The sequence below is a fragment of the Ogataea philodendri genome, assembly GCF_020536065.1.
Source record: "Ogataea philodendri strain CBS6075 chromosome Unknown scaffold17, whole genome shotgun sequence".
Taxonomy (NCBI): Eukaryota; Fungi; Ascomycota; class Pichiomycetes; order Pichiales; family Pichiaceae; genus Ogataea; species Ogataea philodendri.
Window position 1 is genome coordinate 54747 of NW_025763777.1, and position 23898 is coordinate 78644.

Below are 23898 nucleotides of genomic sequence, written 5' to 3' on the forward strand. Positions count from 1 at the left end.
GTCTAGCGCGAGTCGGTCTTCCTTCTTGGAGGCGGCACTATTTCCTCTTCCTGGAGCGGGTCGCTGAACGGATCGTTGAATGGGTTCAGACTGGTCTCAGAGACGCTTCGGTATAGCTCATTATTATTGAATGGATTGTAGTCATCGTTATGAGTTTCGTAGAACTCTTCCTGGTCGTAGATTTCTGTTCCGATTCGACGGTACAGTTTGCGTGTGACGGGTTCGTCGCTGTTGTTAAGGTTTCCGATCATGCGCCGCAGTCGATACAGCACCATCTGGATGGTGGCCTCGATCTTGAGTTTCCTGGCCACCTTGTTAATTTTTTGGATAAGCACGTATCTCTTGACAAAGTCTTCGAGAGTCAGACACGTGCTGTCCTGGAACCGCGAGTAATAGCCAATTTGGAGCAACAGTTTGTTGAATTCGATCCGTGGCCCGTCGCTCGTCTGCACCATGTTCAAGAACGCTTCGATGATGAGTCTGTTATACCGACGCCGACGCTCTTTCACCTTGTTGAAGTCGATCGTCGCAAGGATCTCGTCCAGCTTATCAAAGTCAAGGTGCACGTCGTACGGATCACTGCTGTGATGGGTTATCCACTGCGACTTGATGTTAGCAATGGAGAACTTGTCGCCGTAGATCTTGTACGATAACACGCCGTCCAGGGTACTCAAGAAAGGTTGCAATTGCAATGGGTCCAGGAACCCTGTTCCGTCAGGGTCGAACTGACTCCAAGACTTCTTGAACTTGCGGATTTCGTCTCTGGTGAGCAGCGAATGCGGACCTGCAGAGTTGTAAACGTAACTGAAGCTGTTGATGACAACAGAAACCAGAATGTTGAGGAAAATGTACATCGATAGGATGTTCCATGAGATGAACAGGGTGTACGCAGACGGACTCTGACCACAGTCGGAGCTGTACCGACTCAACGACGTGGAGCAAGATGGGGAGCTCAATCGGAAATCGTCCATGATGTAGTTCCATCCTTCGCCGAAACTGATACGGAACAGCAGAATTAGAGACTTGGTGACAGTGCGACAGTTTATGTTGCCTGTAGTGTTCTCGCCGAGCTTGGTAAGTCCAAACACCTGGTTTAACGCAATGGCATACACCAGAAACAGCACTAACCACGTGTAGATCAGTGCGATCAGCGACGGAAGACTGGCAGAAGCGTACTTGAGCAGCTGGTTGAATGTGTCGAACCGTGGAATCAGGAACAGTGCCACCATCACAAGGAAGATCTTGTTGATGTTACCGTAAACAGAGGTTCTTGGCACGTCGAACGCAACCGCGGACAACACAAAAGCTCCGGTGAAAACAATCAACTTCGAGATGTTCCATCCATTCTTGATGAAGAGTCTTGGACCCATGGCATAGAGTGTCAGCCAGGCGTCGCACGTCAGACACGACGACGACAAGAGCGTGAGACCGTACCGGAAGTTGTCTTCAGTTCTAGATGCTGGGTAGAACTCGATCAACAGACCAATAATATGGATCATGTAGAATCCGCTGACGATGTTGGTGTAAATTCTGTTTTTCTGGACAACTAGGTTGTAGTACTTCTTGCGGAACGCATTCATGTGTTGCGGGTCTTTTCTCTTACTTGGACGCACCTGTGTGAGAATACGCTTGACCTCGTACCATGCGCGCTGTTTGTCGTTCAAGAACGCCGTTCCTGTCTGCACAGAATAATTGTTGATAATAACAGAGACGAACAGGTTCAAAATAATCACAATGGAACAGAAGATGAAAATAATCACAAAAATTCCGTTTCCAGGACTGGCAAAGGTCGAGGCAGGTTGGCCCGTTGCAACGATGTTCATCAGGTTCAACAGCAGATCCACCCATCCTTCAAGAGAGATGATTTGGAAAAGAGTCGACAAGGAACTGGATATTCCGTCAAAGTTGAGGGTCGGGTTCGAGTACGATTTGGGTGACACAATGTCCCATTTGAACACCGTGTTGGTGTACTCCATGGTACATTCGGCCTTGGTAGACTCGCCATCGGTACAAACAGCCAGTTTGCCAACAAAAAGGTGCAGTCCCCAGATCGAAAATGGTAGCAGAACACTCATGGAGATCAAAACGGCAGCAAGCATCTTGCGCGCGCCAGAAATGACAGCATAGTTGAAATATTCCTTCGACTTTCTGGTCACCGTGAGCAACCGCAAAGCTCTCAGAGCTCTAAACTCACCAACAATGACAACCAGGTTGAAGTCTCTGTAAATTTCACCAAAAGAGGTGATCCAGAACGAAATCAGAACAATTGAGTCAATGAAATCCCATGGTGATCTCAAGTACGCATTAGGAGTACGAATCAATCCATCGGCAATCACCTTAATAATAAACTCCACGCTAAAGAGACAGGTGAACACAAGGTCGGATATAACAACCCAGTTCCAGGGCTTCTCGTACAAGAAGTTCTCCTTCCTGTATAAGGGGGTAACATAACAGGCGAATATGACCACCACCACACTGGCAAGGAACATCATGACGTAGAAAGCGTCTCTCAATTTAGGAATTGGGTCTGCTCCGTCAAATCTCTTACCGTATGCTGGAGACACAATTCTTTGACAGAACCGTCTCAGCCAGTGATCCGGATAGAACCTTTTCAACGTTCTGTTGAATGTTGGGTTAGCATCCAGATAAGCTCGTTGTTTGTACTCTTTATCTGGATCGAGATTGTTTTCGTCGAATAGTCTGAAAATCTCACGGGTGATGTTTTGTTTCTTTTTGGCGCTTTCTATCTGTACCGAGGTTGGGTCAAAACCCAAAGAAAAGTCGACTCCAGACTTTGTGGCCGAGACAAGCCAATCTGTTGTCCAAATGAAGAACGAAGATTGGTCGAGTCTCTTTTTCAGATTGACGAATGGCTTGTACTTGTGTAGAAGCTTCCAAACGCGCGGTGCCAGTCTGAATGAGTGCTGTTTCTCTTCTTCTTCATCGATAAACTCTTCGGGGCTGATGTTACTCTTTTCTAAGAGGTGGTGCATATGCCCAATCATCTGCGACGTGGTAAGGACCCGCTTGTTGCTGCTGTTGCTCTTGAACCATTGGTTTTTCAGATCGTCGAACAAACCAACGTGTTTGTGCGAATTCAGCTCTGTAACCAATTTGGAGTAGAACTGTTTGATTTGCATCTTCTTCTTGTTAGAATCAGTAACACCCAAGTTCTGCGTGATAATGGCTATGAAAATGTTGAGGAGCACCATGTTGGAGAAAATAAACCAGGCAATTAGGTAGATAGCAACACACATCTTGGTGAACGTATTGGAGCTGCACTGTTGAGCAAGGTACAGAATCGACGTCCAGTTTTCCGTGGTGGTGATCGTGTACAACGATAATACAACGTTTGGAAGATTGTACATGATCAGCTGATCACTGTCAAGATATTCGTCAATAGGAATGATTCCTTCAAAGAATCTCGAATAGATCACTCCAACCAGGTAATTCACAAGCAGGAAAAACACACCAAGATCAATAAATGGTCTAATGTTCGAGAAAACAGCCTTCCAGGCGTTGGTCATGAAACCAAGCATAATCACCACTCTGTAGAATCTGAGAACAAATATGACTTCGAGCCATCCGTACGCGTCTCCTAGCCGTTCTAGTGAGATGTTGGTAATGATCATCGTCGCAATCGCCAGGAATAGGTCGAAAATATTGCTGATGGAGTAAAAGTACAATTTGATGTTTCTTCCGAATAAAACCATCTTGATCACTGTTTCCAAAAACAACGTGAGCGTGGTGCCAAATTCAATGAGTTTCAAATGGTGCCAATTATCGTCAGTGAAGTTGGGGTTAACAGATGCTTTATATCCAAGATCCACTATGACTAATATCGTAAAGAAGTCTCTCAAGGAACAAAAGTTCCGCAGATGTTTGCTTTCCATAAGATAGCTATTGTATTCTTCACTCATTCCTCTGAAATCGAACTCCCAGAACAAAATTTGAGTCTTTGTGTATTTGCTTGAAGTCTTCATATCATCAATATGAACTCTGTAACAGTTAATGACCACAGCAACGATCAAACTGAGCAGCCACACCGTGAGGATGAAAATGGAAAAGATGAAGAAGAGTGCAGAGGCCATCTCATCACTGTCCATGGTGTAGTACATGATATCTGTGAAAGTATTGGCACTGATAATCACAAACACCATTTGCATTGCAATGAATATATTATCAAAACCGATGGTATTCCCGTAAGGATTATCTCCTGCAATGCACTTTGAATACTTGGGACATGTGTATCCTTTGGCGTACCTGGCTGCACTACCCAAATTGTCGATATAGGGCTTGGACTTGTTGGTCGAAGAGTCCAGATATGAGCCGCAAAATTGCATGGAGTTTTCAAAAATGTCTGTTGGGTCGTCTGGGTTAGTCCAAACACAGTGTCTTCTAAGAGACGACTTGAACGATTGCACGCCGATCATGGCCATCAAGACCCAAAAAACGAACAGAACCAAAGACGGTCCTGCGGCCTGGTGCCCAGCCTTGCGAAGAGACTTCAGAATCAGTCGTGTTCCGTGGGTGAGGTTCAACAATCTCAAAATTCTAAGACACATTAAAGATCGGAAAATCATACATCCGTGAGTAATGTCTGCGCGGTTGATAATCAGGAAAACAGAAACCCAGAACGAAACAACCGACACAAAGTCGATTTTCTGCCAGTCCGACCTCAAAAACGCGCGAGTCGGCTTCATCTTGTCAGGCATGGTATCGTGCACAGTGACCGTTCGGAAATCTTTTGGCGACTGCTCCTCGTCGTACACATATGGATGCGTGAATCCGAGTTTTTCTGAGGCAGTTTTGAGATACCTGTGGAGTAAACTGCGCTTGCGCTCTATTTTCAATTCTCTGAACATTTGCGAGTCATCAAAGAATCCAAAAGCGACAGATTTCATAAACACGTCGATAGTGTATACTGCGTATGGCACAACCAAAATCAAGTCTACCCATGTCCACGATTTATTGTGAACGTAACCGCGAACCACGTCCCATTGTTGATAGGTCAGCAATGATAGCTGTACGATCAATAGAGTTGCCAATAGCTGGTCGTATCTTGCGTTTGTCACGATCTTGTAACAGCGCATTCTGAACTTGGAGTCGGGACCAAATATCTTGAGCGACTTGCCAAACAATCGTGGAGGCTCTGGCGGTAAAATGTCGTCGGAGTCGCCGGAGAAGCTATCGGCACCGTGGGTCGACAGTCTCATGGTTGTCTGGAGGGATTGTTGGTTCATGAGCGGGTTTTTAGGGTGCGTCGAAAACGCATCTTCTTCATAGTCTGAATACTCATCCTGCTCGTAGCTGATATCGTCTAAACGTTCGCTCAAATCGATATCGTCGCTGGTATCGATGTCATCGTCGTTTTCGTCTCCCCGTGCGTTCAATCTCTGGGAGAATTTGCGGAAGACCGATGATATTTGCGTGGTTGGTGTCTTTGGGTTCTTGGATGACTTCGATCTAACTGACGTGACGTTCAAAAAAGAGGTGTTATTTGGGTTTTCCAGCTCAGACGACTTTCTTGCCATGTCGGAGAGTTCTATGGCCGAGTTTCCGGACTCGAGATCGTTTGAGTTACCCGTGCGCATTCTTGGAGTAGCTTCCGTCACCAGAGACTGCGTCGATTCGTTCAAGGGCATCCAGTTGTCACCTGTTTCTCCCAAAGCCAGATTCAGACCTTTGGAGATGTCCGAGTCGATATCCTCGTCCAGAAGAATGGGGATCTGGCCGGAGTTGAGCACCTTAGGATGGTTCAGACGCGTGGGTGAGAACGATGTCGAATGACTTTGTGGGGACAGCGGACGGGGAGACGGCTCATGCAATATATTCATGACTTCGGAGTCAAAATTGAGATCAGTATGGACCACGAGCTTGGGCAGGATCCTGGACCGTGAGAACGAGTTCGAGTCGTCCACATCATACAAGGACGACCGCTCACCACGTGATATATGCGAAATATTGTTTGAATCGGTGGTCAACTCGATTTGGGGTGGTTCCGGTGCCTGTCTTTCAGTCTGAGAGGTTGAAAAACTCGCGTTTTTCTCATCAAAACTTTGATCCGATGAACCAGAGAGCATGCTGGAATTTCTATTGATGGTTGGACCAGTCGATGGCCGTCGAAAAGGCTTTCTGCGATCCATAGTATATTTAGACGGAATAAAAGTTATCCATTCCCTTTGGAACCCTTCAAAAAAAATAAAAAGGCGGCGCAATATGACACTGCCTAATTGTTATAAATTATGTACCATATATTATTGAATACCGTTATAAATAGCTGTGATAAATAAAACGCCAGACTCCTGGTCGCAGGCGTAGATCAGTTGCTACTCTCGCTAGTGATAGATCCTATGGACGCCTTACGGTCCTGAATGGAAGCCGGCTGAATGTTGCTCACCATTTGGGAGCGATTGTTAGCATCTTTAAACCCGTCGGTGGTCACAGTTGTGGTGTGCATCTTACCATCATCGCCCTGAACAGTTATCGATTCCTCGCCATGGAAGTAGTTGTAAGGAATGTTCCTGAGATTTGGCTGAGTGTCCGAAGCTCTGCGAGGATAATTATGATACTGTTCTTGCGGGGTAACAGTGGTTGGATTGTAATGAGTGCCCGTATTGTTCACTCCAAGCTGTCTTGCTTTGTTCTTGTAGACCCAACGATCGATAAATGACATGTTTGATTAGATATATATCTAAGTTTCATAGCGAACCGGGGTTCCTTTATATACAGTTCGGATCAGGCATGACTTCTGCAACCTGGCATACATTGCTGTTATCTGTTGCAGCAAAGATGGTGGAGTACACAATTTTTCCCCACTTCTCGCCCGATTAGTAATGACTAAAGTCACATCTCTTATTCCTCCTTCTTACCCCATAACTGCCAAATCTTGACCTTGGAGGGTGCGGCTTTCTGCTCCTGTTCCTGTTCTAGCTGTTTTTGCTTAAGTCGTTCAATTTTCAGCTGAATATACTTGTCGCGCTCCTCGTCCACATATTCTTGTTGCTGGCGTGCAGTGATACAGTCTCTCATTGCTTTCGATTGCTTGCGGCATTTAAACCAAACTCCGTAGCCCGCCTTTTCCTCACATTTCACAAATTCTAGACATTAGTTGGCACGAAAAGTCTCGCCACTTACCTTGCACCTGCTGATCGCAAACTTTCCAGGCCGTATTTCTCCAGTTCAAGAAAACCTCTTTTTCTTCCTTTGGAGTCAGCATCCATGGTGGAAGCCCGTCTACCCGCTTTCTGTCCATCTTGACGTATCACCAATATTGATGATTTTTTTCCACTCAAACTTTACGGTGCAAGGAGTTTTTTTTATTTCTCCCTTAATTTTATTTGTTTTTATTTAACATTATCCACCATGAGTACGCAGTTCCCAGGACTCAGTCTGCCGATAGTGCAGATTCGCAGCTTCTTCGATATCCAGAAAGACATTTCTGCTATGGACACCATCAACAACAATTTGAAAAAACTCGAATCGCTCCGACAGGACGAATTAGATCGACATCAAGATAAGCTGGACGAGCTCCAGAGAGAACTGGACAATTTCCGCACCTCGATAACCGACCTCAAGAACGACCAGAAGTCCAAGGACGTGAAGGAGGAATTGTTGAAACTTGAGGATCTAATATTCACCGTCGCTAAACATCTTACAAGTCTGAATATGGAATTGAACGCGCTCAAACTCAAACATAATCAAGACCTTGTCAAGCTTGAAGATCTACAAAACAAGTTATCGGATCTCGAACAAACGAGCGTCGAGTCCGACACAAGCAAAAATGTCTCTGAACGCAGCAAAGCATTGAAACTCAAGCTGTACGAGAGTCTAGGACTCAAGCTTGACTTTGAGAATAAACAGATCTTGGTGTTGAACAAAAAGTCGCAAAAAACAAACGTTCTGAGCCTGGATCAAGGTTACGACGAGATGTTTGTCTCAGAATACATCTGGGATAATATATGAACATGCGCAGTGTATTTATCGGTATGTACAATAGAAACCAGCCACGGTACGGCTACACATTTGATGGTTGTTTTCTGAGAGGTAATCTTGTCCATTTTGGAACGAAATGGATACCCTTTCTGTATTTTCTTGCGTATTTGCTGAAGACGGTGTATTTGTTCTTTGGTAACATTTCGGATTCCTTTGGATATTCAGTCATGAGATGTTCCACTCTGTTGGACGATAATCCGTTGGCTTTGAGTCCGTCGTATAATGCTTGAATGTTGGAGTCCACCAATTGCATTCTTTTTCTATGTCTGTATTTCTGGAAACTGGACAATCTCCACGGTTTTTTCCACAACAGTCCGCCCATCGAAACGGGCGTCATTCTAAACGGACCGAACATTGTAACAAGTTATAGTGTCGAAATTATTCAAGTTAATAAAATTTTCCATTCACCGCCACCTGTGCCACTGTGCCCTCGGACAAACAAATTTTTCCCAGTTGGCGATACAAATCAAAAGACTCATCATGACTGAAGAACACCCACAGTCTTTTTCCTTCCCGAAAGAGGAGGAAAAAGTGTTGGAATACTGGAATGAGATCAACGCCTTTCATAAGTCGTTGGAGTTGACGAAAGGAAACCCTCAGTTTGCCTTTTATGATGGTCCTCCATTTGCAACAGGAACTCCCCATTATGGTCACATTCTGGCTTCCACCACCAAGGACATTGTTCCTAGATATGCCACCATGAATGGTTACTATGTTGAAAGACGGTTTGGATGGGATACCCATGGATTGCCTGTTGAACACGAGATCGACAAGAAGTTGGGTATCAAGTCCAAACAAGACGTTTTGGATATGGGCATTGCCAAGTACAACGAGGAGTGTAGATCCATTGTGATGACTTACGCCGACGAATGGAGAAAGACTATTGGTAGACTGGGGAGATGGATCGATTTCGACAATGATTACAAGACCCTTTATCCTGAGTTTATGGAGTCTGAATGGTGGGCATTCAAGAAGCTGTTCGAAAAGGGAGCTGTTTACCAAGGTTACAGAGTGATGCCTTATTCCACCGGTGTGACGACCTCTTTGTCCAATTTCGAGGCCCAGCTGAACTATAAAGACGTGAATGACCCAGCTGTCACCATTGGTTTCCCATTGAAAGACGACCCCAAGACAATTCTTCTTGCCTGGACAACCACCCCATGGACCTTGCCTTCGAACATTGCTCTTTGTGTGAATCCAGAGTTCGAGTATTCCAAGATCTACGACGAGGAGAAACAGGTCACTTACATCATGTTGGAGTCTCTGATCAAGAACCTGTATCCAAAGCCAAAGAATGCCAAATACAAGATCGTTGGAAAGATTCTCGGTAAGGAAATGGACGGCTGGAAATACGAGCCTGTTTTCGACTACTTTTACGAGGATTTCAAGAAGACCGGTTTCAGGGTGTACTGCAACACTTTCGTCACCAACGACTCCGGTACGGGTATTGTTCACCAGGCTCCAGCTTTTGGTGAAATCGATTTTGAAGCTGCCACTGAGGCAGGCATTATCAACGAAACCTTGATTCCTCCTAACCCAGTGGACGACGACGGAAAATTTACCAGCGAGGTGACCGATTTCGCTGGTTTGTACGTCAAGGATGCAGACAAGGAGATTATCAAGAAACTGACAGCTAACGGCAGACTGTTGTTGGCTTCTCAAATCCGACACAGTTATCCATTCTGTTGGAGATCCGACACCCCTTTGATCTACAGAACCGTTCCTTCGTGGTTCATCAGAGTCAAGGAGATCGTGCCGCAGATGCTCGAGGCCGTCGACAAGACCAGATGGGTTCCTTCCAACATCAAGGACAAGCGTTTCTCCAACTGGATTGCCAACGCCAGAGACTGGAACGTCTCCAGAAAGAGATACTGGGGTACTCCATTGCCATTGTGGGTTTCTGACGACAAAGAGGAAGTTGTCTGTGTTGGATCTATCGAGGAGCTCAGAGAGCTCACTGGAGACAACACCATTACAGATATTCACAGAGAAAAAATTGACCACTTGACCATTCCATCTAAGAAGGGTAAGGGTCAATTGAAGAGAATCGAGGACGTTTTCGACTGTTGGTTCGAGTCTGGTTCCATGCCTTTTGCTTCCAAGCACTATCCATTTGCTGACGACAAGGAGAGATTCACCGGTGCTTTCCCAGCCAACTTCATATCTGAAGGTTTGGATCAAACCAGAGGTTGGTTCTACACTTTGACTGTGTTGGGAACTCACTTGTTTGGTTGTGCTCCATACAAGAACGTTATTGTGTCTGGTATTGTTCTTGCTGCTGACGGTAAGAAGATGTCCAAGAGATTGAAAAACTACCCAGACCCAATGAATGTCTTGAATTCGTACGGTGCTGACGCTTTGAGATTGTACCTGATAAACTCTCCAGTCTTGAGAGCCGAGACCTTGAAGTTCAAAGAAGAAGGTGTCAAGGAGGTTGTTTCGAAGGTTCTGTTGCCATGGTGGAACTCCTACAAGTTCTTGGAAGGCCAAGTTGCTTTGCTCAAGAAACTTGAAGGTATTGACTTCAAGTACGACCCAGAGTCCAGATCTACAAACGTTATGGACCGCTGGCTGTTGGCCTCTATCCAGTCGTTGATCAAGTTCATCCGTACTGAGATGGAAGAGTACCGTTTGTACACCGTTGTTCCAAAGTTGTTGAACTTGATTGACGAGTTGACCAACTGGTACATTCGTTTCAACAGAAAGAGATTGAAGGGCGAGAACGGTGTTGACGATTGTTTGAAGGCCATGAACACATTGACCGATGCTCTTTTCACTCTTGTGAGAGCCATGGCTCCATTTACTCCATTCTTGGCCGAGAACATTTACGGCAAAATGAAGTCTCTCTTTAAGCTAGAGACTTTGCAAAAATACGGTAAGAGCACCGACTCTGTCCACTTCTTGTCGTATCCTGTTGTGAACGAGTCTTTGATTGATGAGAAGATCGAGCTTGCTGTGTCTAGAATGCAAAAGATCATTGATTTGGGAAGAAACATCAGAGAAAAGAAGACCATCTCGTTGAAGACTCCATTGAAGGAGCTGGTTGTTCTCCACTCCGACCCATCGTACCTTGAGGACGTTAAGGCTCTGCAAAACTACATTGTTGAGGAGCTGAACGTGAGAGACCTGGTCATCACTTCCGACGAGGCCAAGTACGGTGTCGAGTACAGAGCCGTGGCCGACTGGCCTGTTCTTGGAAAGAAGTTGAAGAAGGACGCCAAGAAGGTCAAGGACGCTTTGCCAAGCCTTACTTCCGACGATGTGAAGGAGTTCCTCAAGTCCGGAAAGGTCGAGGTTGCTGGTATCGATCTTGTGAAGGAGGACCTGTCTGTGTTTAGAAGCTTGCCTGAGGCCAAGATCTCTGGCGGACAGGAAGTCAGAACCGAGGGAGACGTTTTGGTCATCTTGGACATCAACATGTACCCAGAGTTGCAATCTGAGGGATTGGTGAGAGAGCTGATCAACAGAATCCAGAGATTGAGAAAGAAGTGCAACCTGTTGCAAACCGACGAGGTGACGGTGCAACTGGACATCCTGAAGGACCCAATTGGACTGGCCGAGGCCATCAAGACGCACGAGCACGTGCTGCTGAAGGCCACCAGAAGACCGTTGGAGAAATGCACCGAGTCCCAGGTCTCCTTGTTGGGAGAGGAGGAGCACAACATCAACGATGCGCTGTTGAAGCTTCGTTTGTTGAAGCTCTGACTGAAATAGATATTACGTAATCGGAGGAGAGTATAACTTAGTTTTTTGCAAAGGAAAAAAATCGTAATCGACATAACAAGGAAAAAACATAAGACATGTCATTCGGAGCACGGTCTTTAGGGGCTTTTGGAACGGCTTCTTTGGGAAACACCACGAGTGGGGGAACAGGAACGTCTGCCGGCACGTTGCAGGACCTCCAGAACGACATTGTTGTGCCCAATGGGCCGGAGGACTCGATTTCTGATCTTGCCTTTTCCCCCACTGCGGAGTTTTTGGCCATTAGTTCGTGGGACCGCAAGAACCGGATCTACGAGATTAACACGAACACGGGCCAGGTGGAGGGCCGTGCGTTGTACGAGCACGAGGGCCCGATTTTGAGTACGCGGTTCTCTCTGGATGGGGCTCGTGTAATTAGTGGAGGAGCAGACAAACAGGTGAGGCTATTTGACCTTGCTTCGCAACAGCAGCAGACGATTGGTGTGCACAACGACACGGTGCGGGTGGTGCGGTACGTGGAGTGCGGGCCGACCAACACGCAGTGCGTGGTGAGTGGTTCGTGGGACAAGACGCTCAAGTACTGGGACATGAGACAGCAGCAGCCGATTTGCACGCTCAACATGCCGGAACGTGTGTATGCGATGGACGCGTCGCAGAAGTTGCTTGTTGTTGCCACTGCCGAGCGCCACATTGTGACGATCGACCTGAACAACCCAGACAAGATTTTTAGACAGAGCATGTCGCCGCTCAAGTACCAAACACGGTCGATCGCATGCTATCCGAAAGGAGACGGGTTTGCTGTTGGGTCGATTGAGGGCCGGTGCGGAATCCAGTACGTTGACGAGATGCAGCAAAAGGAGCTTGGGTTTTCGTTCAAGTGTCAGCGGGACCAGAAAACTGCCACCAAGGAGATCATGATCTACTCGCTGAACTCGATCGCGTTCCACCCGGTTCACGGCACGTTTGCCACGGCAGGCTCGGACGGAACGTTCAATTTCTGGGACAAGGACGCACGGCACCGTTTGAAGGGGTATCCTTCGCTCAACTCGACGATTCCAGCGATCGCGTTCAACCGCACAGGAACCATATTTGCGTACGCGTTGAGCTACGACTGGAGCAAGGGCCACGAGTTCAACCGGCCAGACTACCCGAACGTTGTGAGACTGCACCCGTGCAAGGAGGAGGAGGTGAAACAGAGACCGAAAAGAAAGTAATGTACACTAAGATAATAAACTCATCACCAGGTGGTAAGTACAGTAAAAAATACAAAAGCTGGGTCGCTCTATAGATCACCAGTGCCAACGGACTCTCCCCAGTTGAACACTTCGTTGAGTCCCAAATTTCCAGCGTTCTCTTGATCTGCCGTCAAGAGAGAATCGAAATCAAAGATGTCGTTGGAAGCAGACGAGAAATCATGCAAGAAGGCCGAGGAGCCGTGGTCGTTGACCGCCGAGCTGGGCACGTCGGAGGCGAGGTTCGACGATGCCGACAGCGGCTGCGCCTTGGAGGCAGCAGAGCCGTTGAGCTGTTTGTCTGCGGCGGTGGTGAGGATGAACGGCTCGTCCTCCTTGATGGTTGGGGTTGCAATACTGTTTTTGCGCTGCTTGACTCCCTTCTTGGCCTGGGCGGGCTGAGGGGTTTGCTGGGGGGTTGTGTTCTGGGGGGTTGGCGGGATGTTTGGCTGGGGGGTCTGGTTGTTGTTGGCCGGAGTGAGTGGGGTGGCCGGAACAGAGTTGGAGTTTTTGCGTGTCTTTCGAGCACCTTTCTTGGGCTTGCCGTTGGCGGCTGCTGAGAACCCATTAGCGGGCGACTTCCCCGGCGGCGACACCTTGGCCGGCTGCTGTGCGCGCTGCTGCTGCGGCATCAGAGTCGGGCCCGCGTGCTGTTGAGGTGGCATCTGGCCTAGCATCGCCGAGTAGTCCGCGAACTGCGTCTTGTTCGGCGAGTTGGGGTCCTTCGCGCCCTGCGTGGTGCGATGCACGTCCAGGCGTCGCCTGTTCTGCGACTCCATCAGCCGGAGCTGTTTTTCGTAGTCCTTGATAGCATTATCGTTGACTCTGTTGTTGGCCGCGGGATTCTGCTTGGACATGTTGTGGAAGAAGTCGTTCGGGTTGGAGAAGTTCTGGGAGTGTTGCGGCATCGGGTGAGGAGGTGGGGGAGGGTGCTGCTGCTGGTTCTCGTGTTGCAACGGAACAGACTGCTGCGGCATCATCATTTGCTGCTGGTGCTGGCCCTGGAAGTTTGGCATCATGTACTGGTTGTACTTCTGCTGGGGCTGCGGTTGCGGCTGTGGTTGCGGCTGGGGCTGGCCCTGGTGGGACGCCTGGGCCGCAGCGAAAATCGCATACTGCTGGGGCACGCCAAACTGGTTAGGAATCATCATTCCCTGCGGCAACGGCATTGGAGGGTGTTGCTGCTGTTGTTGTTGTTGTTGTTGTTGCTGCTGCTGTTGCTGCTGGGGTTGCTGAGAGTTCATGTTTATGGTTGGCGACGAGGCCTGGTTCAACTCCGTGCCACTGCTGTTTCCACTGCTGTCCAGTCGCTGTCTCTTGGACGGAGACCCCCGCTGGGCCACCACCTGTGCGGCTTGGGCCTGCTGCGCAAGTTGCTGCTGCCTGAGCGTGTTCATTTGGGCCTGCGCGGCGGCCTGGGGGTGGATAGGCATGTTCTGACCCTGCTGCTGGGGCTGCTGCTGCTGCATCCGGGCGTTCATCCGCTGCTGTTGCGGAATCTGCACCTGCTGGGGCGGGTGAGACATCTGGTTCTGCTGCTGTTGCTGCTGCTGAGGCATCAAAAGACCCATGTCTTGCGCCGCAGAAGTCACCGGAGTTCCTGCCAACGATGAACTGTTTCCATTGATTATGGAGGAGGCCGCGGCGACAGCAGCCGCCTGCTGGCTCATCAGATGGTCCTGTTTCTGTTTCAAGTTCACATACTGATAGTACTGCGTGGCGTTCGATGTTCCGCCGCGCTGGGTCCTGGCGTTGAAAACGTCCCAGAAAATCTGCCACCACTCATACAAAAACCCCTGTGGAGCATCCATGGTCATGTGCGAGGCTGGCAGATCTGGGGTGCCGGAGGAAGCGTTGGAAGGCGACCCGGATGGTTTTTTCTCGCTGTTTATCACCTGAATATTGGCTCTCTGAAAAAGGCACCGGCCGTGGCTGTGAAACCAGACTTGAGAATAAAATCATAAACATAGGCGTTCAGCAGCTCTCGGGAATTTACAGCTGTGGAATCCGACACTGTAGGAACGGACGATGCAGAGGATAATGGCGGGTTAGGATTGCTGGCACTGGCCGACGAGGGATTATTTGGCTGATCGGACATCGGTATGTTGCCTCCGGAACCCTGAGGAGTATTGTCCTGACTCATGAAGAACGGTGCAATTGAAAATGTATTGCGATCCTTCCACGTGATCTGGCGCTTCTGCTGGTAAACGATCGCTTTCCGGATAATCTATCAAACAAGAGACGATTATATCCGATTAGACCTAGTGGTGAAATAAAATCAGTAGTTAACCTTTCTTTGGGATAATCACCAATTTTAAATGTAACACCGCCGCTTTGTCGTCAATGACAGGTGTGGCTGTGTCTAGTGGGAATAAAAGCACTGATCAGAACCTGTAAACCGACGGAAATCAAATTAACCTCCACTAAGTAAAAAGCTATTTTTCTGTCTAATTTGACGGTTCAACAACCTTCCCAGAAATACTCGGCCGGGTAAGAGTTGGGAGGGGAAAAAACCGTGCCAAAAAAGTGTGTCAGGGCTATTTTTTGGGCAGAAAAGCGTGCTAAAAAAAAGATCCGAAAATAGTTGCGTCGATCGGCGGATCGACCTAATTTATTCCTGTTTCGGCTTTACGAAGCCACACCGAAGCTGGAGCACAAGTACCGAGCCCAAAATGGCAACAAGGACCCCCGAGCTCGTCGCAGTGGTCGGGTAGACGTTCCAGCACCACTCGTGTGCCGCCATCATTGCTGGCTGAATGTACCATGGGATTTCGGCTAGTTGCAGCAGCATCGGCAGCGTCCAAAAGTACCACGATAAGAACTGATAGTGAAGCGAGCGCGCAAATATAATCCCAATTAGGTTGGATGTTGCCATTACGTAAAACACGTATCTGGGCCCCTCTGGGGACAGGATCACGTTCTCCGGGCGGATGGTGGACTTGTAGAACAGCAGGCTGTCTTTGATCAACTTTGCGGAGGATTTGCCGGTGATCGATTTGGGTGTCCATTTTTTCAGGCCAAACAGCACCAGAGCACCAACGTGGCCGGCCAACAGCAGTGTATGGAACTCACGGCTATTGAAAATTGATTCCGGAACAAATTTCCAGTTGACTGTCCATTCGTACAAGAACGACCGCTTGAAATCAAAGGCGTTTTGCAAAAAGTGAGATCTGATGGTATCGGAGGCGGTGAGGAAGTCCCAGTTGATGCCCACCTGCACAAACAGGCCAAAGACAACCACCGCAAACGTGATCAACAGGTTTTCTCCGCACAAAAAATATGCAACCACCAAATATCCAGGCAGATACAGCAAGGCGTTCATTTTCACAGAAACTGCAGAACTGAACAGGTCTGCGCTGAAAAACGTCAGCAACAGGCTGATTCCCCGGCTGGACTTCTGGAAGTGTGCGGCCTTCTGCAAAACAACCACCGTAGCCACCATCAACGCCGTGACAAAACAATCGTTAAATAACCGAAGCACATAGATCGAGTGCAACCGTTTGGAAAGACACAGAAAATAAAGCACGTACGGCTTGAGTTTCGGCTGTGCCGAGAAGTACGCCACAAACGTCAGCAGCAATGTCGCAAGGTACAAATATCTGAATATCTGCTGACCTGTATTAATATCCTCCATTCCCTCGGTAAACCACTTCATCCACGAGTAAATGTAGACGTATCCTCCAGGATACACAATTGGGCCTGTATCGCCTTTGATTTGGGCGTAATCGAGTTGACCACGTTCGATCTGCTCGATCTGCTGCATATAAGTGCTGTAATCGATTTCCGTGTACGGTATCTTGTAGATGATGGCTTTCAAAGCCAGCGACTCAAACGTCATCAAAACACCCGTCACAATGAGCGCAAAAAAGGGGTTGTTGAACAGCGAAACAACGCCGTATTTGATGTCGCCCAGCACATTCTTCAGCGTGAACTCGGGCAATTGAGCCTCCTCAACTTGTTCTGTCTGCTCCACCATCTGCGAACAAAAAAAAACCTGTATTTGATGTATTCTATATAGTAGCGGTGCGAGGTGTGCTTTCCACCTCTCACTTGGTCAGCTGGCTGTTTCTGGTGTGCAATCTCATGAGGTTCTCTGGGGACGTGATGCCCTCGAGGTCGTGGCTGGTGCGGATCATCTGCGCCGAGGACCGGTGCGAGGCCTGGCCAGAATGAATCATCGACTGCCGGATGGTTTCCAGCGGAGACTGCTTGACTCCCGGAGTGATCTTGTCTATCATCTTTTTGATGGTATTTCTTCTTGGACGAATGGCCAGCGTCTCGTTGGCCTCGATATCGTTCTTCTCGTCGGTCAGCTCTTCGGATTGCGACCGGCCCATCACAGACTCCGACGGAGACTGCACCGTAGGGCCAAGAGTCGGGTCGTAATCGTCGGTGTAGTTCTTGTAGGCCCCCATGTCCACGCGTTCTCTAATGATGTCGATGTCCTTTGGCCGGTAGAGTCTGTTGAGAATCTCGTAGGTGAACCGTGGCAAAACAGACAAAAGCACACCCACAAAAAAGGTGCACCAGAACGCAACTGTTCCGTAACAGTTGGAAGCAGCCTTGTAGAACTCCTGCGACCCCAGCGACGAGGTCCAGATTCCCGACCAGAAGAAGATCAACAGAATGGAAATGGCAATGATCAGCATCGAAAGCCAATCCCATCTTTTCTGCATTAGCATCACGTACAAGTTACATGACACCACAGAGATGTGTGCACAGAAGATTCCAACCCAGAACCGGTGGTCCACGTTAAGTCCGTGCTGGTTCACATAGTTGGCCTGGTGGAACAGGAACCACGGGAAGAAGAACGCAACAAACGACTGGTACAGTCCATCGGCCATGTAGTAAAGGAACTTGAATGGAGACCACTCGAGTCCCAGGATTCCAGACCGGTACAATTCAGGGTTCAGCAGCGAAACATAGTCCGGAACATCCTGGTCCAAAATTCCAAGGAAAATCACAGGCAACGACGTGAATGCCAAGTTGAAAAACATCAAGTAAGTGTACTCGTAAAGATACGATCCATCAAAGTTGTTGAAAATACCGTACCAGAACAGAGCCATCACGAAATTGACGTTCTTGTAAAAGAAGCAGGTGATCATTTCTCCGAGTCTCTTGTACGACCACCGGCCGTGAACTAACAACAATCTCACAAGGAACCTGAACTGGCCAATGGCATAGTCACTCGACATAACGGCTTGACGTCCTTCTTCTCCAGCAATACCAACACCAACGTTGGCCGCTTGAATCATGGCCACGTCGTTGGCTCCGTCTCCAATAGCAAGAGCCATCACTTTCAATGTGTCCTTGACCATCTTGACGATTTGAGCCTTTTGAGCGGGAGAAACACGGCAACATAGCACAGACCTACACTGTTTGCACAGCAGCAGGAACTTGAGTTTCAGCTCTGGGTTGTTGAAAATCGACTCCAATGAAGCTCCGTCCACAATTATGGCGTAGTTTCCACTGGACGGAGAATGATCCTTCTTGGCGTTCTCAAGGTCCTGTTTCGTTCCCTCGATTCCAAACTTCTCAGTGAGGTATTTTGGAACCAGTTCAGAAGCAGCGTCTTTTTCCGAATCTTCATTCGACTTGATCACCAAAAGTTCCATGTCGTTGCCGAGTAAATTACAGGAAAACCCAATGTTGATGGCCGTCTCGACCTTGTCACCGGTAAGAACCCACAACTTGATTCCAGCACTGGCCAACAGAGAGATCGAGTCGGGAACACCGTCTTGCAAACGATCCTCAATAGCGGTTCCTCCAAGAAGAGTCAACTTAGCCTCGATTTCGTTTCCAAGAATTTCCATCTTTTCTTCTCTGTCTTCAGAAATGGAAGCACTGGCAGCTTTGTACTTCTCGTGCCATTCGTTAAACTCTTTCTCAGAGATCTCTTTCTGGGCAATACACAGTGTTCTGAGACCTTCCTCGGCATACTCGCCAAGATGAATAGCCGTCTTGCTCAACATCTGCTTGTCGGAGTTTGGATCCAGACGCTCATAGATGACGTTATCGGCACCTTTAGAGTACAAAACAATGCGTCCGTCTGGTCCTTTCAAAATCACAGACATTCTCTTTCTGGTGGAGTTGAATGGAATGATCTCCAACAGTTCGTAACTTAAAGGCTTTTCATTGTCATAGATCGTCACGGTTGGTCCGTATCTGGTACGTTCTCTGAAAACAATACCAACGTCTCTTGCAACGGCAACCAAAGCTGCTTCATCTGGAGACTCTGCTTGGAACGACAAGTATCCTTCCTCGTCCTTTTCGGTGATTACTGTGTGACAAAGAGCCAGTGCGAGCATGAAGCTCTCGTTTGCCTTTTTCCTTTCCGGATCAGCAGACTCGCTGACATCCTTCAAGTATTCGCTGGAAACAAACGTGACTTTATCCTGGCGATACTGGTCGTTATTGAGTTTTTCCAACTGGTCGTACATGTCTTCTTTATCAAGAGCAATTGCCTGTGTCATTTTCTCCTTCTCCTCAGCAACATTGACTCCAGCCCGTTTGTCCATACCTTGTTGAGCCTCTGTGTACGCAAGTCCATAAGACTTGCCAGCAATGGTACATTTCTTGAACTCCATAACGTTCTGAGTCAACGTTCCGGTCTTGTCACTGAAAATATACTCGATCTGGCCCAGATCATCAGAGATGTTCCAAGATTTTGGAGTGCATGGGAAATCCAGCTTAGCGTAGTACATCTTGACGTCGGCGTAAATGAAATATGCCTGGATGGTTTTGATGATTTCAATGGAAATGTAGAACGACACCGGAACTAATGTCTGGTACAGAATCAAAGCCACAAAGAAAGCAACAACACCATTGGCAGCTGAGCTCCATCCAGCAAGAGGTTTGTACTCGAAAAGGGCTCTTGAAGTGTCTGATTTGTCGTAGAACAGTCCGTTGATCAATCCCGACACAAAACATAGGATGAACAGAGCCACAAAGTTGATGATAATAGAGATATTAAGTTGACTCGAAAGCTTGGACTTCTTGGTAGGAGTGATTCCCGCATTGAGCATGATCTTGGTATCGTTACCTGTTGCAGCCACAATACAGAGAGCCCATTTGGTGTTTCTGAGAGAAGCACCTCTGAGCAACACGTTATCGTAAGTAGCCGGTTCCTGGGCCTCGTGGCCGGTAGTGTCATGTTCCGAGTCGTACGCAGTGTATTTGACCACACCTCTAAACTTGTACAGATTAGCATTTGGAGGTTCTGTCTCGACGACCATTCGCACTCTTTCCAAGTCAGCCGCATGTTTCAGGCCCAAGCCGCATTTGAGAGCGTGTTTACTCTTCAAGTTTGTCTCACCGTCGAGATTTTTAGTCTCGACGTAACACTCGCCAAACTCGTCACTGGTCGAAAGCAGGATCGCATCGGCAGGCACTTCCTCGTTGTTTCTGATCCGAATGATGTCTCCCACGCTAATGTCTTTCCAGAATTTATTTTGGAACTTGTACTTCATCTCAGGAACCACGTTTGGATCTGAAACAGTGTTAGCCACAAAGGGGGATATTTTGGCAGAGCGTTGCGATCTGGCAGTTGCCATGGACGTCCGAGGCTGTTGGGTCTGGTTTGAGCTGATGGTGGCAACTCTTTCCAAATCGTTGGAAAGTAGTTGTTGCATCTCTGCCCGTTTTTTGGACTGTCCACTGATCGTGTAGATGAACGACCGGGTGCCTCTGCTGCACGCCTTTTTGAATTTTCTCCACGGACCAACATGATCGACTGCCACGTTTGGATTATCCAAGCCCGTTAAAATGTGCACTCTAGAGTTATTAAGCTCCATATCAGAGGAGCTTCTTCTGTAGTCTTCGAACCCGTCCTTGATTGCCGTCAAAACAACAATCACAATCAGTGGAACGGCCTGCATGCCTGGACTTTGCACTCCAAAGATCTGGAACGCTCCCAGAATAATAATCAACAGGAAATACGAGTTGGCGATATTGGTGAACTGGAAGAAGATATTCTTTGGAAGAAATGAAATCGGGGTATACTTTGTGGTTCTAATCTTGTTTCTCGGGTAATTAGCGAGTGGAAGCCTCGTTTTGGGGTCCAGCATGGACTCCGGCAGAGGGAGATTAAAGAAGATTTGCCGTTCTTCTGTGCTGGGCTGGTACTTTTTGGAAAACCCGGTTTTCCACCACGGCTGTTTTCGTTGTTGCGTGCTCATGTTGATCTAGCTAAGATGGTATAAGTAATGTAGAGCAATATTCAAGCTGCGAAACTAGTCTATTGATACCAAATCAGTAATGTCTATTTCAAAAGAGACAGGTTCTTGTGTATCAAAAGGACTGTTTGAATGCACTGTTTGCAAACCCGAATATACACCGGAACTGTATGTTCAGGGTGTTCAAGATATAAAACAGAAAAACGGTACCTATTTGTTTTGTAAATACAGGTAAATACTTTTCGGGGCCAATAAATAAAACCTCAACCCGGTCCGAGATTTTACAAGGTGATTGGGATACTCTGGATGGGGCTTTGATGGAGAAACTACACGGACCGTGATTTGGGACGTTTACCATTTTTATAAAGCTAAGCTTCAAAGGCCCACTTGAGGGCCAAGCCCCATTTAGCCACCATGTCCTGCCCTGCCCTGCTCCCGAAATTTATTATTAAGGGCTCCCACACGGATTTAATTTCTACTCGAGCGCGGAGCTCGTAACCGGCTCCATCTTTTTTTCGACGACTTGAAAAATTCTCCATACAATCTCATCACCATCAAAATGGCCTCTGCACAAATCGAAGAAATCAACGAAAACCAAATCCCAGACGGAGCTGAAGTCCACGTCCTGTCCAAGAACGAGAAGAAGGCCAGACAGCTCATCCTCAAGCTCGGATTGAAGCAAGTTAACGGAATCTCCAGAGTCACCTTCAGAAAGAAGGGCAACTTCATCCTGGCCATTGACAACCCAGAAGTGTACAGATCTGTTGCTGGATCGTACGTCGTGTTCGGTGAGGCCAAGGTCGAGGACCTGAACAAGAGATACGCCGAGGCTGCTGCCGCCCAAGAGGCTGCTCAGCAAGCTGCTGCTGCCGTTAAGGAAGGTGAGGCTCCAAAGGACCCAGAATCCATCACTGCCGACTTGCAGGCCGCTTCTTTGGCTGACTCGAAGCCTACTGAGGATGACGACGATGAGGAGGTCGACGAGACCGGACTCGACGCCGCTGACATTGGAATCATTGTCGAGCAAACCAACGTTTCTCGTGCCAAGGCTGTGAAGGCCTTGAAAGAACATAACGGAGACATGGTCAATGCCATTATGTCTTTGACTTCTTAGATAAATAGGTATTTACAACTAGTTAGTCTTTCTCAGCTGTTTGTGTAGTTTCCGGAGCGGGCTCGATCTCGTCTTGGCCGTTGAGTGTGCCGCATTTTGGACACACATACTTCACCCTGTCTGGCTCCACACCTTTAGGAGCCAGTCCGTTGTGCTGGAAACACGATTTGCAAATGAGTGCGTAGCGCATGTCGGGTCCCAGCTCGTCACTGCCAAGAAGCAGGTTGAAGAACTGGTCATAAAACGTCTTTGTGTCTTTGGAGGCCGATTCAAGGCTCGGAGCCTTGCCGTCTTTGATCAGTTGTAAATACTCCTGTTTGCGTTTATTGATTTCCTGTGCCTCGCTCTCGAGCTCCTTGAGGTCCTCACCGTTCGAGAACCGGTTCAAAAGCTCGTTTGTTTTGTCGAAATTGGTTTTCTCCTTTAGTTCTGATATTTTGTCCTGATGTTGCTCTCTTAAAGATTCCAGCTGTCGAGAGGTTTTGGCGATCAAATAACTGTAAAAACGCTCAATAGCAACATTAACCAACACTATCGCCAATGGAGAGGCCAAAACGTGCACCCAATGCTGTCGACCCAGTTTATCTGTAGAGAAATATAAATACGACACATAACTAAGATAAAGCCCAACAAGATATAAAAGACTGGCTTTTTTGTAGTGCGACTTGTTCTTCTGGTAACGATCCAGCGCCTTCTCTTTTGACAGGATCTTTCGCGATAGATCCTTCAGATGTTTCTCGAACTTGTCGGCGTTAAAGTTCTTCGATCTAAACACTGATAACATTGGCAAATTATTAATTTAGATCTTTTTTTTTCCCTGACGCGTGATGCCCTCTAGAAGCATTAACACTGAAAAGGCATTTGAAAGCATAAACAGTGACACGTCGAGTGCAGATCCGAGTGTCGCGTCAGTGGTTTCGACGAAATGGGGGTCGATGATCCTGGAAATCCAAGGTGAATTGAATTTGCCTGATTCCAAACCAAAGACCCTTAGTCAAAAGGAACAAGATCTGTTCACCACAGTCGCGATCCCGCAACTTGTGGCCAACGGACAAGAAATCACCAAAGACGCAGTCAAGTTTGGCAAGCTCGAAATCGAACAGGACATGAAGAAAGCCACGTTGTATATCAGCACATCGCAAAGACTTGTCGGAAACGTAGAGTCTGTGGACCCACCGCTTGGAGTGCTAAAGCTGGATTCTAATAACAACGGCCAGTGCGAGATCGTGGACGTGATTAGCAAGAAAGTCGTGTTCAAAGTCAGACCGCTTCCGATCATGTGAACCTACGAATGTCAGGTTCTCACGCTCAACAGGGGTCGTTTGTTCGACCTCGTCCAATCACTGCAACGAATGCACCAAGGGAAAGGTACGCGGACCAGCAAACATGCTTGAAGTCTGGTCTATTAACCAAATCGGGCCATAAGTGTTGTTGATATTGCCAAATATTGCCAAATCAGGAAGTCTTGTCTCCCACCGCAGAAACAGGTGCCCCTGGGCTGTTTGTGGTTGTTTCGTCGAGCAGTGGCTGTCCAGAGAGCCACTCGACATATATACTGCCAGTGTGCTCCAGAAATCACCTTTCACACCCTAATTAGGAAACCGGGCTGTGCATGTCTCTGGGGAAGCAAGGTTTCCCGATTGGGGTCTGAAAGGTGCTTTACCATACAAGTGGGTTGTGC

General features: G+C 47.8%; 19 protein-coding genes across 19 annotated transcripts; 12 read left to right on the top strand and 7 right to left on the bottom strand.

Annotated features, from left to right (window-relative positions):
- Positions 1 to 2: 2 nt before the first annotated feature.
- On the bottom strand, positions 3 to 6083 carry OGAPHI_000060 (uncharacterized protein; the record flags this gene model as incomplete). The annotated part of the gene is made up of 1 exon (XM_046207459.1): positions 3 to 6083. The coding sequence occupies one exon, from the start codon at positions 6081 to 6083 to the stop codon at positions 3 to 5; it is 6081 nt and encodes a 2026-aa protein (XP_046064989.1).
- On the top strand, positions 150 to 1550 carry OGAPHI_000061 (uncharacterized protein; the record flags this gene model as incomplete). Its single annotated transcript, XM_046207570.1, has 2 exons — positions 150 to 644; positions 1143 to 1550. The coding sequence occupies 2 exons, from the start codon at positions 150 to 152 to the stop codon at positions 1548 to 1550; spliced, it is 903 nt and encodes a 300-aa protein (XP_046064990.1).
- OGAPHI_000062 (uncharacterized protein) lies at positions 1735 to 2127 on the top strand (the record flags this gene model as incomplete). Its single annotated transcript, XM_046207680.1, has 1 exon — positions 1735 to 2127. The coding sequence occupies one exon, from the start codon at positions 1735 to 1737 to the stop codon at positions 2125 to 2127; it is 393 nt and encodes a 130-aa protein (XP_046064991.1).
- Positions 2994 to 3239, top strand: OGAPHI_000063 (uncharacterized protein; the record flags this gene model as incomplete). Its single annotated transcript, XM_046207789.1, has 1 exon — positions 2994 to 3239. The coding sequence occupies one exon, from the start codon at positions 2994 to 2996 to the stop codon at positions 3237 to 3239; it is 246 nt and encodes an 81-aa protein (XP_046064992.1).
- OGAPHI_000064 (uncharacterized protein) lies at positions 3993 to 4593 on the top strand (the record flags this gene model as incomplete). The annotated part of the gene is made up of 2 exons (XM_046207894.1): positions 3993 to 4202; positions 4294 to 4593. The coding sequence occupies 2 exons, from the start codon at positions 3993 to 3995 to the stop codon at positions 4591 to 4593; spliced, it is 510 nt and encodes a 169-aa protein (XP_046064993.1).
- Positions 5359 to 5790, top strand: OGAPHI_000065 (uncharacterized protein; the record flags this gene model as incomplete). The annotated part of the gene is made up of 1 exon (XM_046208005.1): positions 5359 to 5790. One exon carries the CDS (start codon positions 5359 to 5361, stop codon positions 5788 to 5790), a length of 432 nt encoding a protein of 143 aa, XP_046064994.1.
- Positions 6084 to 6322: 239 nt separating the features above from the next.
- OGAPHI_000066 (uncharacterized protein) lies at positions 6323 to 6676 on the bottom strand (the record flags this gene model as incomplete). The annotated part of the gene is made up of 1 exon (XM_046208116.1): positions 6323 to 6676. One exon carries the CDS (start codon positions 6674 to 6676, stop codon positions 6323 to 6325), a length of 354 nt encoding a protein of 117 aa, XP_046064995.1.
- A 689-nt stretch (positions 6677 to 7365) lies between these two features.
- Positions 7366 to 7965, top strand: OGAPHI_000067 (uncharacterized protein; the record flags this gene model as incomplete). Its single annotated transcript, XM_046208225.1, has 1 exon — positions 7366 to 7965. One exon carries the CDS (start codon positions 7366 to 7368, stop codon positions 7963 to 7965), a length of 600 nt encoding a protein of 199 aa, XP_046064996.1.
- A 52-nt stretch (positions 7966 to 8017) lies between these two features.
- OGAPHI_000068 (uncharacterized protein) lies at positions 8018 to 11980 on the bottom strand (the record flags this gene model as incomplete). Its single annotated transcript, XM_046208337.1, has 4 exons — positions 8018 to 8333; positions 8459 to 10773; positions 10870 to 11696; positions 11812 to 11980. The coding sequence occupies 4 exons, from the start codon at positions 11978 to 11980 to the stop codon at positions 8018 to 8020; spliced, it is 3627 nt and encodes a 1208-aa protein (XP_046064997.1).
- Positions 8476 to 11700, top strand: OGAPHI_000069 (uncharacterized protein; the record flags this gene model as incomplete). The annotated part of the gene is made up of 1 exon (XM_046208448.1): positions 8476 to 11700. The coding sequence occupies one exon, from the start codon at positions 8476 to 8478 to the stop codon at positions 11698 to 11700; it is 3225 nt and encodes a 1074-aa protein (XP_046064998.1).
- OGAPHI_000070 (uncharacterized protein) lies at positions 11796 to 12911 on the top strand (the record flags this gene model as incomplete). The annotated part of the gene is made up of 1 exon (XM_046208559.1): positions 11796 to 12911. One exon carries the CDS (start codon positions 11796 to 11798, stop codon positions 12909 to 12911), a length of 1116 nt encoding a protein of 371 aa, XP_046064999.1.
- A 68-nt stretch (positions 12912 to 12979) lies between these two features.
- OGAPHI_000071 (uncharacterized protein) lies at positions 12980 to 14746 on the bottom strand (the record flags this gene model as incomplete). Its single annotated transcript, XM_046208670.1, has 1 exon — positions 12980 to 14746. The coding sequence occupies one exon, from the start codon at positions 14744 to 14746 to the stop codon at positions 12980 to 12982; it is 1767 nt and encodes a 588-aa protein (XP_046065000.1).
- OGAPHI_000072 (uncharacterized protein) lies at positions 13086 to 14070 on the top strand (the record flags this gene model as incomplete). Its single annotated transcript, XM_046208781.1, has 2 exons — positions 13086 to 13171; positions 13800 to 14070. The coding sequence occupies 2 exons, from the start codon at positions 13086 to 13088 to the stop codon at positions 14068 to 14070; spliced, it is 357 nt and encodes a 118-aa protein (XP_046065001.1).
- Positions 14747 to 14820: 74 nt separating the features above from the next.
- Positions 14821 to 16905, bottom strand: OGAPHI_000073 (uncharacterized protein; the record flags this gene model as incomplete). The annotated part of the gene is made up of 3 exons (XM_046208876.1): positions 14821 to 15063; positions 15592 to 16285; positions 16460 to 16905. The coding sequence occupies 3 exons, from the start codon at positions 16903 to 16905 to the stop codon at positions 14821 to 14823; spliced, it is 1383 nt and encodes a 460-aa protein (XP_046065002.1).
- A 70-nt stretch (positions 16906 to 16975) lies between these two features.
- OGAPHI_000074 (uncharacterized protein) lies at positions 16976 to 21106 on the bottom strand (the record flags this gene model as incomplete). The annotated part of the gene is made up of 1 exon (XM_046208887.1): positions 16976 to 21106. The coding sequence occupies one exon, from the start codon at positions 21104 to 21106 to the stop codon at positions 16976 to 16978; it is 4131 nt and encodes a 1376-aa protein (XP_046065003.1).
- OGAPHI_000075 (uncharacterized protein) lies at positions 19711 to 20917 on the top strand (the record flags this gene model as incomplete). The annotated part of the gene is made up of 3 exons (XM_046208898.1): positions 19711 to 19782; positions 19871 to 20389; positions 20792 to 20917. The coding sequence occupies 3 exons, from the start codon at positions 19711 to 19713 to the stop codon at positions 20915 to 20917; spliced, it is 717 nt and encodes a 238-aa protein (XP_046065004.1).
- Positions 21107 to 21578: 472 nt separating the features above from the next.
- OGAPHI_000076 (uncharacterized protein) lies at positions 21579 to 23001 on the bottom strand (the record flags this gene model as incomplete). Its single annotated transcript, XM_046208909.1, has 2 exons — positions 21579 to 22203; positions 22328 to 23001. 2 exons carry the CDS (start codon positions 22999 to 23001, stop codon positions 21579 to 21581), a joined length of 1299 nt encoding a protein of 432 aa, XP_046065005.1.
- OGAPHI_000077 (uncharacterized protein) lies at positions 21663 to 22217 on the top strand (the record flags this gene model as incomplete). Its single annotated transcript, XM_046208920.1, has 1 exon — positions 21663 to 22217. One exon carries the CDS (start codon positions 21663 to 21665, stop codon positions 22215 to 22217), a length of 555 nt encoding a protein of 184 aa, XP_046065006.1.
- Positions 23002 to 23044: 43 nt separating the features above from the next.
- Positions 23045 to 23500, top strand: OGAPHI_000078 (uncharacterized protein; the record flags this gene model as incomplete). The annotated part of the gene is made up of 1 exon (XM_046208932.1): positions 23045 to 23500. The coding sequence occupies one exon, from the start codon at positions 23045 to 23047 to the stop codon at positions 23498 to 23500; it is 456 nt and encodes a 151-aa protein (XP_046065007.1).
- Positions 23501 to 23898: the final 398 nt, after the last annotated feature.